The 15120-nt window shown below is 43.4% G+C and overlaps 1 protein-coding gene across 1 annotated transcript in view; it reads left to right on the forward strand.

Annotated features, from left to right (window-relative positions):
- dock2-like (dedicator of cytokinesis protein 2) overlaps positions 1-15120 on the forward strand; it is a 175592-nt gene that overhangs the window by 44709 nt on the left and 115763 nt on the right. Inside the window, exon 24 of the mRNA XM_054739089.2 lies at positions 2178-2284. Within this exon, the coding sequence (XP_054595064.2) occupies positions 2178-2284 (107 nt within the window). The remainder of the gene's footprint in view (positions 1-2177; positions 2285-15120) is intronic.

Below are 15120 nucleotides of genomic sequence, written 5' to 3' on the forward strand. Positions count from 1 at the left end.
GAAGTCCCCACTGCATAAAGCGCTTTGGAGACCTTACTCTGAGAGGCGCTATACAAGTGCGGGTCATTTATCATAAAACACAATTTTTTTTTGACTTCTCGTTGAGTTCTAATGAACAAAACGACTGAAATCGACCTGCTTAACTTCTCTTTGAACCAGAGTCAAAAGAGCAATGTACTTCTAATCACCGTTTTTTGACCTGCGCGTGTGTTCTGTGTCCTTTTTATGTGTTTATAAGATTATCTGCACCATTGAGTCCACATCCCCACCTTATTAATTAAATACCTGGCTCGTAGCCAGAATAAAGAGTGAGAGTGACAAAGTTAAATGTCAGGGCATGTAGTTTCACATTTTCTCTTCCGTCATTCACACACACACACACACACACACACGCACGCACGCACGCACGCACGCACGCACGCACGCGCACACACACACACACACACACACATTTAGCCAGCCAGCATTTTACACGCTCATTCAGAACCCTGTCTGAGCCTCTGAACTTAAAAGTGAAGTCCCCGCTGCATTTTTGATAAGAACTGCCCCGAGCACTTTCCACGAGCTAACTATGTGAACCACAATCCCAACAAGAGGTGAACATCAAAGTTTCCTCTTTTCTTGCAAAGTTACAGTCACACAGTTTGTGGACCATAGTGTGATGTTTATAAACATTTTCTCATCAGTGTGTGTGTTTTAGTGGCTCTGTTCCTTTTGGAATCAGATGATTATTGAGGCTCATAAGAACCTCGGAGTCTGGTGTGGGGTCACACACGTCCAAAGCACACAAGCCTTTTTTGAAGTGTTCTGGATCAGAGGCTTTTCATCTCATTATTTCATTCTGTTAATGACAATGACTCCAACTTGTGTGGCGTAACACATAAAAGGACATAGACAAATGAACGTACCAGGAGCGGGTCTGCTTTGTTCTGAGTGTTCAGCTGTTTTAAATGGGACCAGGTTCTGCAACCAGCCTGTCTAATTATTATGATATTGAACTTATGGTGAAGGATAAGTCAAACTACAGACTTCAATAAAATGTGTGTGACTCATTGGTTTATATGCAGCTGCTCAGCGAACGATTTTGACTCACATTTCTACTCAAATGCTTCAGTTCCTTTTTTAGTTAAAGCACCTTTGATTAGAGGAGAGGCTCTGAAAGCAATATTCCACCCCTAAGTGAAATGTAGTCTGTTGCCATATTCCTTAGAGTTAGATAAGTGGGAAAAAGCATTTTGTAAACAGCTCAATCATTCTCCTGATCTGGCAGTATTCTATTAGCTTTAGCTTAGCATAAACACTATAAAGCCCCCTTCAGACAGGCCATGAAAAACGGAAATGTTCCGGAATCTGTCCGTAAGACCTTTCTGTCTGAATACAAACATCCGGATAACGTGTTCCGGAATTTATCCGGACGAAGCCCCTAGTAACAGGTCCGGACTTGTTATGGACAGGGTGGCTGCTTCAGACTGGTGAGGTAAAGTTCCGGACAAGAGGGAGGGGGAGGAGGAGGGGACCGGGGGACGCTGTGCGCACCTAGATAGCTCGCTCCTGAACCACGGCAGCTCGCCTCCTACGGTACCGCCTAGACGCGCGACGGAGCGCTTCACACCGCTTCAGTGATTCCTTTAACCATTGAGCTTCATCATCCAGGTCTCTTATGCGTCTTCGTGTGCGCAGAATTATGCTTAAGCGCCTCGTGATTTTTATCTTGAGAGGCGCTATAGAAATGATGTTTTCTTCTTCTTCTTCTTAACATAAGTCCGACAACATGATTATTGAGGTCCCCAAGAAAAATTAGGGGCATTTTTGAGTAATTGTCATGACATTTTTACACATGAAATGCTAGCTGTTACCATTCACTTATATTGTTTATGCTAAGCTAAAGCTAATGGACTACTGCCAGAATAGGAGAATGACTGAGCTGGTTGCTTTCTCCCACTTATCTAAGTCAAAGGAATATGGTAACAGACTGAGCTTTGCTTAATACCTGTAAGATCCATGTTTTTTACAGTATATGTAAAGATGCAATGCAGATTAACCTGGTGATGGCTTGTTTGGTAAATGTGAATAATTCTTATATCTTTGTTTTATTTAAAAAAACAACCCTGTTCATTTCTCTGATAATTAACTTTATTATTAATCCCAATGCATTTGCTTTTTGTTTTTTTCCCTAGTAAGTTGCTGCATGACTTTTATTCCTGCATCCCACCTGAGAAGCTCCAGAAGCAGAAGGTGTCCTCCATGACTGAAATTGTCAGCAGCCAGCTCTTCATGAAACAAGGTATGCCTTTACAAAACCCTCAGTTTTCAGACCAGATGTAGAAAGAAATTTAATCCTGCAAGAAGAAGCACTTGCAAATATCCACATAATCAAAACCCTTTAAACTCATTCTGTGTGAATACCACAAAGCCTGTAGAGCATGCATCCCTTCTCCTATAACGATTACATCAAAATGTGTATTAAATGTTGAGCGAGTTTCAAATGACTGTGCGGGCAGTTGACCCCTGAATGTCCAGCTAAAGAGCTTTTTGCTGTAATGGTTTTGTGTTGGAGCTTCTTGTTATTTAGAGACCAGTCAAGTTTGGTAGATAGAAATAGATGCCAATCATTTATTAGACATAACTGCATCATGGTTGCACTTTGGCAGGGTTGCAGTCCGCTTTTCTACCCTCTAGTTAAACAAGTTTTATTACTGCTGTCTGCTTTGTCTGCTGTTAGTTTTTTTTTTATATAAGATACTTGTCCAGAGGAATGCACCCTCAGCGTGGCAAGTGGACACAGTCATACATTTTTTAGTTGCAGTGGGACCTGATGGACTCTTGTAGACTGGTGCAGATGACAAATATGTAACACAGGATCTTTTTGCTTTTCTGGAATATAAACATGCAGCAGGTTGTTAGATATTTATGGTTTTGACAATATATGTTAATTATATTTATCTTTTCCCTTTAGGACATTTATTCTGTTTACATCACACTGGTTAAGCTGTACAGGGTTTTCTGACAAAGCAAAATCAAAACAAACGTACATTTAAAAAATCCTGGATTTATTTATTTCAAACGTTTTTTCGTCAAAAACTAATTTTCATGTTAAACATTCCTTCATTCCTACAAATAAATTGTTTTAGAGGTGTCTGGTTCATCTACATGACAGCCAGGCCCACTTAGATATCATCTCATTAAAATCAGCCTAAGCAGATCTGTTGTAAAGCACCTTGGGGGTTTCTAGGACTCCAGAAGGCACTATATCAAATACAAGATATTTACCACTTACCATTTATTATCATACACCCTCCTCTGATGATTAAGGTCACTTCATGTTACTTTTGTTCTGAGGATAAATGTGAGTGTAAAACATTTCCTTGTAAGTAGAAAAAAAATCAATATTATAGAAAATCAGTCATTTCAGAACTCTGTGTTTTAACTTAAATGTAATGTCTCTTTCTACGTCTGTGTCACCGGAACTTCCTGAATATATTTGAAATCTCTCAGTGATTGAAAGCTTATTTCCTGTTGCATGTCAAACACACCTCTTAGCTTTTTCAGTCCTAATTTGTCTTTAATTTGCTTGTATGTGAGCTGATAATTGGGTGATTTCCCCACAGAAAACACCCATTGAAAAATAAACTGGTCCTCATGGCACAAGAAAAAGGATAATTTAGATTGTAGACAATCCTCCAGACATGCAGAATCAGAATGAATTTTATTGCCAGCGCTCCAGAGCATAGGAACTTGACTCCACAGTACAGCCTGACCAAGATTACACACACACATATAGACAGGACAGATACAGGCAGACCACGAGAGCAGCCATGACGGCACTCATTTCAATAGATGAAGAGGGGATTACATGAGGAGAGTTCGGAGAGGGAGAAAAAGGCATTAACAGAGTTACACCGGCAGGGTGTAGCTCTACTATGCAAAAAAACACCCAACATATAAGCACGAACATAACAGTTCACAACGTGAGACCCGGTATGTAGGGGGGAGGGGCTGGGACCCTGGTTTCCTCAGCAGGAGCTGCCTGTGTGGCGCTCGGCCAACTGAATCCACAGGTGGGTGGGAGGTCATGGGAAAGCACAGAGCACAGTGAGTGCCTTCAACTTGATGGCCTCGATGCAGAGACCACAATCTGAAGGCGGGGGGGGGGGGGGGGGGTAGGTAGGGTTTCACAGCATTTGTCTGCATTCCTTCCATTGTGTTTTTTTTTTGCACGCAACTCCAAGGCTGCTTATGGCGTCAGATTGGATAACAGATCTTTGTTTGGGTCAGGCAGAGATAATTTTCCTCTCTGCCTTAAAGTCTGTATTTATCATTCAAATCCTCCAGTGAAGCCAATTCGGTGATTAAACATCTCCTCACCGTCCGGTGACCCTCTCTGAGATGACATCCATTTTGCGCACTAACACCGGTAACACAGCTAAGACATTGTCCAGCTTGCGATTCACCTCAAGTAACGTCCCAGTCTGTGAGGTCTCTGCCCAGACGGTGCCGTCCATGGTTGCGGGTCGCCCTCCAATCGCTCCCGTCATCCCAATTTTTCGGAAAACCAGATATCCTCCCACTCAATTCAGAAGAAATCCAGTGATCATCAGGCCAAATATCCACATATCTTCGACATCCTCAATGGACAGCTGAGAGAGACAGATGACATTCCACTTCTTCCAGGAATCGAGCATATATCCAGCTGCATGTGTCCTGTGAGGGCAAGCGCGAGCCCCCTCCTCCGTTCTCATCGTAGAAAAAATCTTATCAATCACATTAAATGACCAATTAATTAAATCCATTTCTGAAAAATAGTGATTTCCAGAGGAAATCCAGAGAAGCGCTCTGTAGGCAGATGGGACAAAAAGAGCCTTGGGAAAAGCAGATAAGGGAGCAAAGCAGAAGCGACTGTTCTCTGTGAGTGCTAGAAGAAAAAGCAAATTAAAATTAAAAAGAAAATTTAATTACACACGATCTATAAATACACATCATTGTGTTTGTTTTACAGAGACAATGTGTAGTTTTTACCATTAATTTCTGGAAATATCCATCAAAATGTTGTTGAAAATGAATGAAATATTGCACAGTTGTTGAAAAATATTGGCAGCTTTGAAACAAATAACCACAAAAATCAGGACTAAAACACATGGGATTTGTAACAAACCGTTACAAAACCTTTTTCATTCGTAAATGTTGTTTCACACGTTTACATCTTTGCTTCTTGCCAGTGATGAAAGGGAGTCTGATGTGCTTATTTTGCTAAAGTTTGCACTCCCGAGGGCATTTTGACCCTAATAGGAATCCATTGGCACGGTCTTACTCCAACACCAAAATACTGCTTGCTTGCAATGATTTAGGTTTCTACTGCCCCCTATCACTAGGAAAAATACACACTGACACTTTAAGGGAGGTGAACCCTGTGCCCCAGTGGAGAAATATTGGTCTGTGTGTTTTATGCAGTGATGTTTCTAAATGAGTGTGTACACCGCCTCAAGGGTTGGGTTTTCCAGTTAGCTGCTGCTAGTCAACTCTTTCAGACTGTAAGCTCAGGATATGGTTTTTGTTATTGATCATGGCTCAGATGACTGATTCCCCTGTTCTGCCCTCTGGCTTGCTGTAAAAATGTTCCACGTCACATTCTGTCACCAACAATACTGGGAGAGAGAACAGGAAATACAGGGCTAAAATTGATTCAGCCATTTGAAACCAAGCACCAAATTAAAAGTCATATTTCATTCTTGGGTAATAACCATTAATTCAGTATCTACTCAGATGTCACAAGCTGCTGATACAAATCAACAGGGGAGGAAAGTGCAAAGTGCAAATCAAGACAAAATCTTTTATTATCAGATTTACACTGAACAAAAATATAAACGCAACACCTTTGTTTCTGCTCCGATTTTTCATGAGATGGACTTAAAGATCTAAAATTCATTCCAGATACACAATATTACCATTTCTCTCAAACATTGTTCACAAATCAGTCTAAATGTGTGATAGTTAGCACTTCTGCTTTGCTGAGATAATCCATCACACCTCACAGGTGTGCCACATCAAGATGCTAATCCGACAACATGAGTAGTGCACAGGTGTACCTTATACTGCCCACAATAAAAGGCCACCCTGGAATGTGCAGTTTGTCTCACAGCAAAATGCCACAGATGCCACAAGCATTGAGGGAGTGTGCAATTGTCATGCTGACAGCTGGAATGTCAACCAGATCTGTTGCTCATGTATTGAATGTGTAATGGTTTAATTTACATGTTATTTAATGAACCATGAGACATGAGATTCCATAGGAAATATGGAATCAACCTTATGGATCTGTGGGTACTTTTTAACCAGAAGATTTTAACTTTTTATTGCAGGGATTATGTAACCACTTCGTATTAACTTAGAGACAACAGAAGAGAGAGTCAAGTTTTAAAAGTTTAAAGATTTATTACTAAACAAATTAAAACTAGACTAACTTTAACACTAAATGTATGGTGTAACTACGGTGAAATGAGAAGTTATATTACTTATTATATTCTGTAGGATTATAATAAGGTAATTCATATTTTCGTTTCACAGACTGGTCACATCTTATTATTGACTAACACTTTGTTTAGCGTTATTAAAAATAGAGTTCTTTGATTTATTAAAAAAAGAGAGTCCTTTTTCTTCATTCTTCTCTTGGGCTGGAAAAGAAAACAGTTTAGAGCAAATGCATGAGACCTTGAGGCAATATCTCATGCAGATTAGTTCTATGTCAGAGGAGAGGGGGGGAAATTACTTTTAGGTGGAAAACAGTCATTTCATTCCGTTACAAATGTTCATTTTTCCACCATAAGCTGTCTCCAAAGGTGTTTCAGAGAATATGGCAGTACATCCAACCGGCCTCACAACCGCAGACCACGTGCAACCACAACAGCCCAGGACCTCCACATCCAGCAGGTTCACCTCCAAGATCGTCTGAGACCAGCCACTCAGACAGCTGCTGAAACAATTGGTTTGTATAACCAAACAATTTCTGCACAAACTGTCAGAAACCGTCTCAGGGAAGCTCAACTGCATGCTCTTCGTCCTCATCGGGGTCTTGACCTGACTCCAGCTTGTCGCCGTAACAGATTTGAGTGGGCAAATGCTCACATTCGACGGCGTCTGGCACGTTGGAGAGGTGTTCTCTTCACGGATGAATCTCAGTTTACATTTTTCAGGGCAGATGGCAGACAGTGTGTGCGGCATCGTGTGGGTGAGTGCTTTGCTGATGTCAGTGTTGTGGATCGAGTGGCCCATGGTGGTGGTGGGGTTATGGTATGGGGAGGCATCTGTTATGGACGAACAACACAGGTGCATTTTATTGATGGCATTTTGAATGTACAGAGATACCGTGATGAGATTCTGAGGCCCATTGTTGTGCCATATGTCCTTGAACATCACCTCATGTTTCAGCAAGATAATGCACGGTCCCATGCTGCAAGGATCTGTACACAATTCTTGGAAGCTGAAAATGTCCCAGTTCTTGCATGGCCAGCATACTCACTGGACATGTCACCTGTTGAGCATGTTTGGGATTGCTTGATCGGCGTATACAACAGCGTGTACCAGTTCCCACTAATATCCAACAACTTCTCACAGCCATTGAAGAGGAGCGGACCAACATTCCACAGGCCACAATTGAAAATCTGATAAACTCGAAGAAGATGTGTTGCACTGCATGAGGCAAATAGAGGTCACAACAGATACTGACCGGAACTGAGTCCCCAGACCCCCAACAAAGCAAAAAACTGCACATTCCAGGGTGGCCTTTTATTGTGGGCAGTATAAGGTACACCTGTGCACTACTCATGATGTCAGATCAGCATCTTTGAACATCTTAGGTGTGTTCTTGCTGTGTCGTGGTTCTAATTCCATGCTTTCGTTCTTTTTAAACACAGAAACAGTTTTGTTTACCTGTTTTTGTAGCTACAGCTTCGCAGATAAACGGAGAAGGAAGTGACGCGCCACCATCAGCGTCAGCCTGAAGAAGCCGGCAGCCGTCGGCGAAACTGTAGCTACAAAACAGGTAAACAAAACTGTTTCTGTGTTTAAAAAGAACGAAAGCATGGAATTAGATCAGCATCTTGATGTGGCACACCTGTGAGGCAAAAGCACAGGTGCTCACTATCACACATTTAGACTGATTTGTGAACAATCTTTGAGAGAAATGGTAATATTGTGTATCTTGAATGAATTTTAGATCTTTAAGTCCATCTCATGAAAAATCGGAGCAGAAATAAAGGTGTTGCGTTTATATTTTTGTTCAGTGTAAATTGTGACTGGATGGCAATGAGTGTTCAAAATAATCTGGCAAAAAAAAAAGAAATTATTTAATTACAGAGAATAATTGTAACAGCTAACGATAAAAGCATTGGGTTGTAAATATTTATTTCCTGAATTTTTTCCTTTGTTTAGTCATTTGAGTCAGACTGCCATTAAACAATTTACATGTCATCAGACTAAAATCACTCGAAAACTCTGCTGTGTTGGTCACCAACATCTGGTTACGCTGTTTTTTTCCTCTTCTGCATGCTTGTATACATTCCTTCATTCCATCTCAATTGCTGTTTTGCAAAATGAGGGCTGGCTCTCACATAAATTGAGATGCATTTTGGTGTTGGGATGCTAATCAGTGGCCTTGTATGTTGGGAGAGCTTCATTCAGCAGACTGAATGTATGCCGCGGAGTTGAATTACATATTTATAATAGTTAATGGCCCCAGTGTCCCATTACTGCACTGTAATACATATTTAACATCCTCGCCTGTCTGGTTGTCTGTCCAAGCTCCTCTTCAGCTGCTGATGCTGTTCTAATGTGGATAAAGGTGGAGGATGGGAGCAGATGCTGCATTGCTCATTCATATCTAATAGAGTGAAAAATACACTCCTAAGGATAATTATATTATATTTATCTGGTTTTAATTTGTGAATTTGTTTGACTTAAATCTGGTTGAAAAATAGATTTGATTAATTGGATCATATATTTAATGTATTTAAAGAATTCAAATCAGGTTTTTTTCTGAATTGATTTTAGGTGAAACATGTTTATTTCCTTCTTTTACTGAAAGAAAGTTTCTTTTTGTCAGGACTAAGCAGACCGAGCGGATCGGGAGTTCGAATGTAGAGTGAAAATGTTTGACCCAGACGCGGAGAAGACTAGCGTCGGGAAAACAACAAACACGCAGTTGCTATAGGAACAACTGTCTGTAACTCAATGGAAACGGGTCGTACAGTTGTTACAGTCGAGCGAGAACAGATTAGCACACGTCCTGGTATGTGCAGGGTTGGTATTTCTAGTAGCTTTGGACATGGTTCAGTGATCCAGAAGAATCGATGACTGAATGGTTAGCCAGGATATGAAGAGAAGGGAATTGTGGGAGATGACTGAGTCCAAACTTAGGTTTGAGCAGCGGAGGGGCGCTGAGGGGGAGTGACCGTGACACTTTTACTTTTTCTGTAGCAGCAATCGTTTTGTTTAGTGCTGACTAGACTGATATTAGAGTAAAACAAAAACATGCAGTGGCCTTTTAGGGATACAAGAATTAACTTTTGGTCTGCTCATTTTACTGGCTAACAAACTCTCCACAACTCTGGAGCTTTATTCCAGTCGGTGTCAAAAAGCAAAGGCTGAAGCAGCAGCGTTAGCTGGTGCGACTCTGCAACCCCACATGCTCACAGACCCTAAACAAAGACTGCGTACCTCTTTAGCCTTATTGGCAGGAGAAAATCTGATAACCCCCCAGTCGGCTGAGAGAAAAATCAGTTTCAATGTAACCTTGATTAAGACATAAGATTGTTTTGTGATAATTTCCTTGTAAAATTCATCCTTTTTGTAACTTTAAAATTGGATACAACCAACCCTGCCATGAAAGACACTACCCAGGATGTCCACACAGTGTTGCTGAGACATGTCAATGAAGGCAGTTCGCTAACATAACAAGGACTGTCCTCTTCAACTCCCATGGCTCTGCTGCAGCGTAGGAGGTTGATACTTCAGATTGAGGAGATCCTCGTCATATGACTTGCACCGCCTGACTATATCATCCATTGATTTGTGAATGGTTTGTGTAATATTAATGATTTAGCTCATATATTGGCCCGTTCAGTCAGACTTTGGTGCATAAAATAATTTTATGTACAGCTAGAAATTATTTTCACGTGCATCCAATTTATCATTTCTGTGGTTGTTTTGATTTTCTTTTTCAAGGGTGATTGCATCCTTGTGGAGTGTTTAAAGAGATTTGGACTTTTATATACCCACTCTCTTACTCAGAAATACTCGTTGGACTTATTCAGCATACACTCCTGGGATTAAAAGTCTTGGCAAGCACAGAGTGTGTCCACACACACACACACACACACACACACACACACACACACACACACACACACACACACACACATGCTCTCGCTGGCACTCAAGCATTGACAGACATGTGTATCCCGTCATATGGGTTAATCTGGTTTTGGGACTAAATTAAATTCACAAGGCGCATTATGGCTCAATTTAAGCAAATTATTATTCCATCAGGCTGCCTCTGTGACAGATTGGGAGCATCGACTCTGACTAAGACAACAAAAAAAAAAAAAGAATGAGATCAGGAATCGTAAGAACAGAGACCTAAAGACGAGTCAGTCTTTTTTATTTTTATTTTGCCCTTTCAGTTATCAGAGCCAGTCCAGTTAAATCCACTTAGTCTGATTTTACTCAGTGAGCTCACCCTTCTAGTTAGCATCCATCCTACAATAATAAAAATAAAAACTTTCTCTTGGTTGATGATGATTCTGTAAAAAATTGATTGAAGAAAAAAAAATTCCTCCAGCATTCCTCTATTTCCCTTCATTTATTAAAAACAAGAACAATCTCATTACCTGACTTGCTTTTGTTTATGGCCACACTCTGTGGAGTTTTACTGACATCGTTCACACCCGTGTGTGTGTCTTGATGGGATTACCTATCAGAGAAATGCCAGTGCTTGATGAATATTGATGAGAAATGCACTGTAGAGTTATTTTTGTCAGGATTTAATCAGTGTTAAGTGAATCAGCTCGCCTCTAAACTCTCAACCAATCAAATGATTAATATGTCACTGAAGGCTTAAGGTGTATCAGTGCTAAATGTGGTTTTATGTCCTCTGACAGAAGTTAGGATGGTCATTTTAACATGTAACTATGCACCAAAAAGACATTTTCCACATTAAAAACAAATAAAACACCCATTTACTCCATACCCTGTATCAAGCAGGGTTGCCTTAGATTGGGATGTGGTATGTATAAATAAAAAGGTTTGGCTAAAGCTGAGCAAGCAACCCATGCAGCACATGTGACTTGTAATTATTGTGATGTATTTCGAGCTGTAGCTGTACTCAGTGCAGAAGCAGGAGCTGTAATTTCAAATGTGTCAGCTTTACGGCCTCACCCAGTGTGTGAGCATGTGTGTGTAACAGGTTACTTGTTGGTTCCTGAGCTCCCGTGTGTTTCCTTGTGTATCTGTAATTTTAAAGCAGGTTGGTTGTATATGTGAATCATAAATAAAACATAATAGTTATATGAATGCCCCCTCAGGGTGTCTCCGAGTACTTCTCTTTCCTCTTATTCAGTTGTTGTGCTCTAAACCTTCTCTTATCTTAGATTATGGTTTCTTTCCTTCCCCAACCTTGCTTTCCTCATTTCCCAGAGTTGTGGTCAGAAGTTTATATACACTCATCGCAGCCATGAAAACCTGACTGAGTTAATCCAGTCAGTCTTGTCATCCCTTTTAAAATACTAATGGGGATTTTTTTCATTGCAAAAAATTAGTCACTAGATAGAACTTGTGCACATTTTGCATCCATGGACAGAACAGCTCAACTAAACATTGTAGAGGTGCCACGGTAAAATGTACTCCCAGTCCAACATATGTTTGTTCAGACAAATCAAGGTGATGCTTTCAAACCCAAGAATAGTAAATAAACTTTAAAGCATGGTGGTGGTAGTGTCATGATGTGGCACTGGTGAAGAAAGTGGATGGAATAAGGATGATCAGATGTAACAAATTTATGTAAAATAAAACTGTTAAAACTTGAAAACAGCTGCATATTTTAACAGAACAGCGACTCAAAGAAGCACAAACTGGTTTCTGGCTGAACAAAGCAGTCATAAAGCTCCGACCTCAACCCCACTGAAGAGGTTTGGACTTTCCTTAAAGCAAAGACCTTGAAATGAAAATGTTGTCAAAATGAATGGTCAAATAGCTTTCATTTTCTTTGGGACAAATACATGTTTTAATTAGTTAAAAAGAAAGATATCCGTTCAGAATATTTCTATAACTTACCAAGGAGCCATGAGCCAAAAATCAGAGGGTGTGTGTGTGAGTCTGTATAATCCTGTCTATGTCGAAGAGGGAAAACACACAACAGAACTCCAATTTAGGTGTCAGAACCCTAGCCCCCGGACCGGCCTCTCCCAGCTAACCGGCCTCCATTTTGGACCACATTTCCCAGCATGCTCCTCGCAGGAACTACTGGCATTCTCCCAGTCACACCCAAGCCTATATATGGAAGACGCCGCACCGGCTCTTCACTCAGTCATTGTTTCATTGAAACCCATGATCAGAGTTCTCTACCAAATAATCCAGACATCAAACATCCTTACCAAGCTCAACTTCCGTACCCAGTCGACCATCGTGACAGGATGACTGAGTCCGTAGATCCAGCGGAGTTCGAGCGCATGAAGAGAAAGATGGAGCAAATGGAGAATGAACTCATTCAGCTCCACGCCCTGATCGATCGGCTCAACACCAAACAAAACTCCAAGACCGATCTCATCCTGCAATCATCCACAGCCCTCCATGGTCTCTAGCAGCAAGCCCTCGCTCCACCAACAGAGGGGCCGCACTTTAGTCTCCCGGAGAGGTGGAATGGTGAGACGGGGAGCCCAGACGGTCTGCTCTCCACCCTCGACATGCAGTTTGAGTGCCAGCCAGGACGCTTCCCCACTGCGCGCTCTCGGGTGGCGCATCTCACCTCCCTGCTCTCCGGACGTGCGGCTGAGTGGGCCGCTGCGCTTTATAATTCCAAATCACTGGCTTGCAATGACTATGCTGCTTTTGTGTCCGCCCTCAGAAAGACTATTTTTCCACCCAGCAGCGAAGTGGGAGCAGAAACACAACTCTTAAAGCTCAGCCAGCGGGAGCGCACGGTGTGCGCTTATGCATCGGAGTTCCGCACCCTCTCCGCCAAGCTGCGGTGGGATGACTCTGCCCTCCGAGCCGTCTTCTTGGAGGGACTGGCGACCTACATCCGTGATGAGATGGCGGGAAAGGAACTGCCCCAGACCCTGAATGAAGTGGTCGATCTGGCGCTGCGCATGGATCAGCGGGTTCTGGTTCGGCTCAAGCCCTTCACTCGCCCATCCAGGGTGCCTGGACCTTTTCCTCGTTCCCCCACGCCTGCTCCTGGACCCGCTTCTACTGATGAGCCCATGCAATTAGGCCACCTTCCTCCAGAGGAGAGACAGCGACGGTGACGCGAGGGTCTCTGTGCCTATTGTGGCTCGTCCCACCACAGACGCTTGAACTGTCCATTACGTTTGGGAAACGAAGGAACCCATTGAGTATCGGGGTTGCTCAGCCTGGGTCATCTTCAGCCCCCGCCTCTTCAAATCGACTCCTTCTTCATGTTACCCTCCTTCATGGTGAGACCTCACTTCAGATGCACACGCTGTTGGACTCGGGGGCCGCTGACAATTTTATGGACATGGATCTGGCTAAGCGCCTACGGATCCCCATGACCCCCTTGGAGAGAGTTGTGCCAGTGACCTCGGTGGACATTAGGCCCCTCCAACCCTATCCGGTCCAAAACCGAACCAAGCCACTCCAGATGATTGTCCAAGGCCACCGAGAGACCCTCCAGTTCCTGATCATATGTGCTCCCTCCTCTCCTCTAATCCTGGGATTTCCCTGGCTCCGTCTCCACGACCCCTGGATTTCCTGGTCCCAGGGTCGCCTTTTGGAATGGGGGACCCAGTGCCAGGCCCACCTCTCTCCTCCTCCATCCATGCCAGACTGCCCGGACGGTGACCCTGGCCCAACACTGCCCAATCTGCCACTGCCCTACCGGGACCTGGCTGCGGTGTTCGACAAGCAGCGCGCCACCACACTGCCGCCTCACCGCCCGTACGACATGGAAATCAAGCTGCAACCAGGAACCAGTCCACCCCGGGGGCGCCTTACTTCTCTCTCTCCCGCCGAGTCCAGAGCCATGGAGGGATATATTGACCAGGCCCTCCAGCAGGGTTTCATCCGACCTTCCTCCTCCCCGGGTGCCGCAGGCTTCTTCTTTGTCAGGAAAAAGGAGGGTGATCTCCGCCCCTGTATCGATTACCGAGGTCTGAAGAAAATCACAGTCCATGACCGTCATCCTCTGCCGCTCCTCACGTCTGTCCTGGACGCCATCTCCCAGGTGCGGATCTTCACCAAGCTGGACCTCCGGAGCGCCTACAATCTGGTCCGTATTAAAGCTGGAGATGAGTGGAAGACCGCTTTCATCACACCCACCGGTCACTGGGAGTACCAGGTCATGCCCTTCGGGCTGTGCAATAGCCCCGCCGTTTTTCAACGCCTCATAAACGATGTCCTCCGCGACATGTTGGGACGGTGGGTGTTTGCCTGCCTGGACGACATCCTGATATACTCCAAGTCCAAGGTCGAACACCTCCACCATGTTTGCGCTGTTCTAACCCAGCTCCTGGACAAGAACCTGTTCTGTAAGCCCGAGAAGTGCTCCTTCTACCAGCAGTCCGTATCTTTCCTGGGCTACATGATTTCGGATAAAGGACTAACCATGGACCCTCAGAAAGACCAGGCGGTGAGAGACTGGCCCCTCCCAACAAGCCTGAAAAAACTGCAGAGTTTTCTGGGTTTCTGCAACTTTTACCGCCGTTTTATTAAGGACTTTAGCACCATTGTGGCACCTCTCACTTCTCTCACCCGACCAAGCCCTCCCGGCCATCCGTTCCGGCTGACTCCAGACGCCGTTCGGGCCTTCCAATACCTAGTCGCCCGTTTCACGTCGGCTCCTATCCTCCGCCATCCGGATCATGCAGTTCCCTTTGTGGTCGAGGTCGACGCCTC

The sequence above is a fragment of the Nothobranchius furzeri genome, chromosome 1 (genome assembly GCF_043380555.1).
Source record: "Nothobranchius furzeri strain GRZ-AD chromosome 1, NfurGRZ-RIMD1, whole genome shotgun sequence".
Classification (NCBI taxonomy): domain Eukaryota; kingdom Metazoa; phylum Chordata; class Actinopteri; order Cyprinodontiformes; family Nothobranchiidae; genus Nothobranchius; species Nothobranchius furzeri.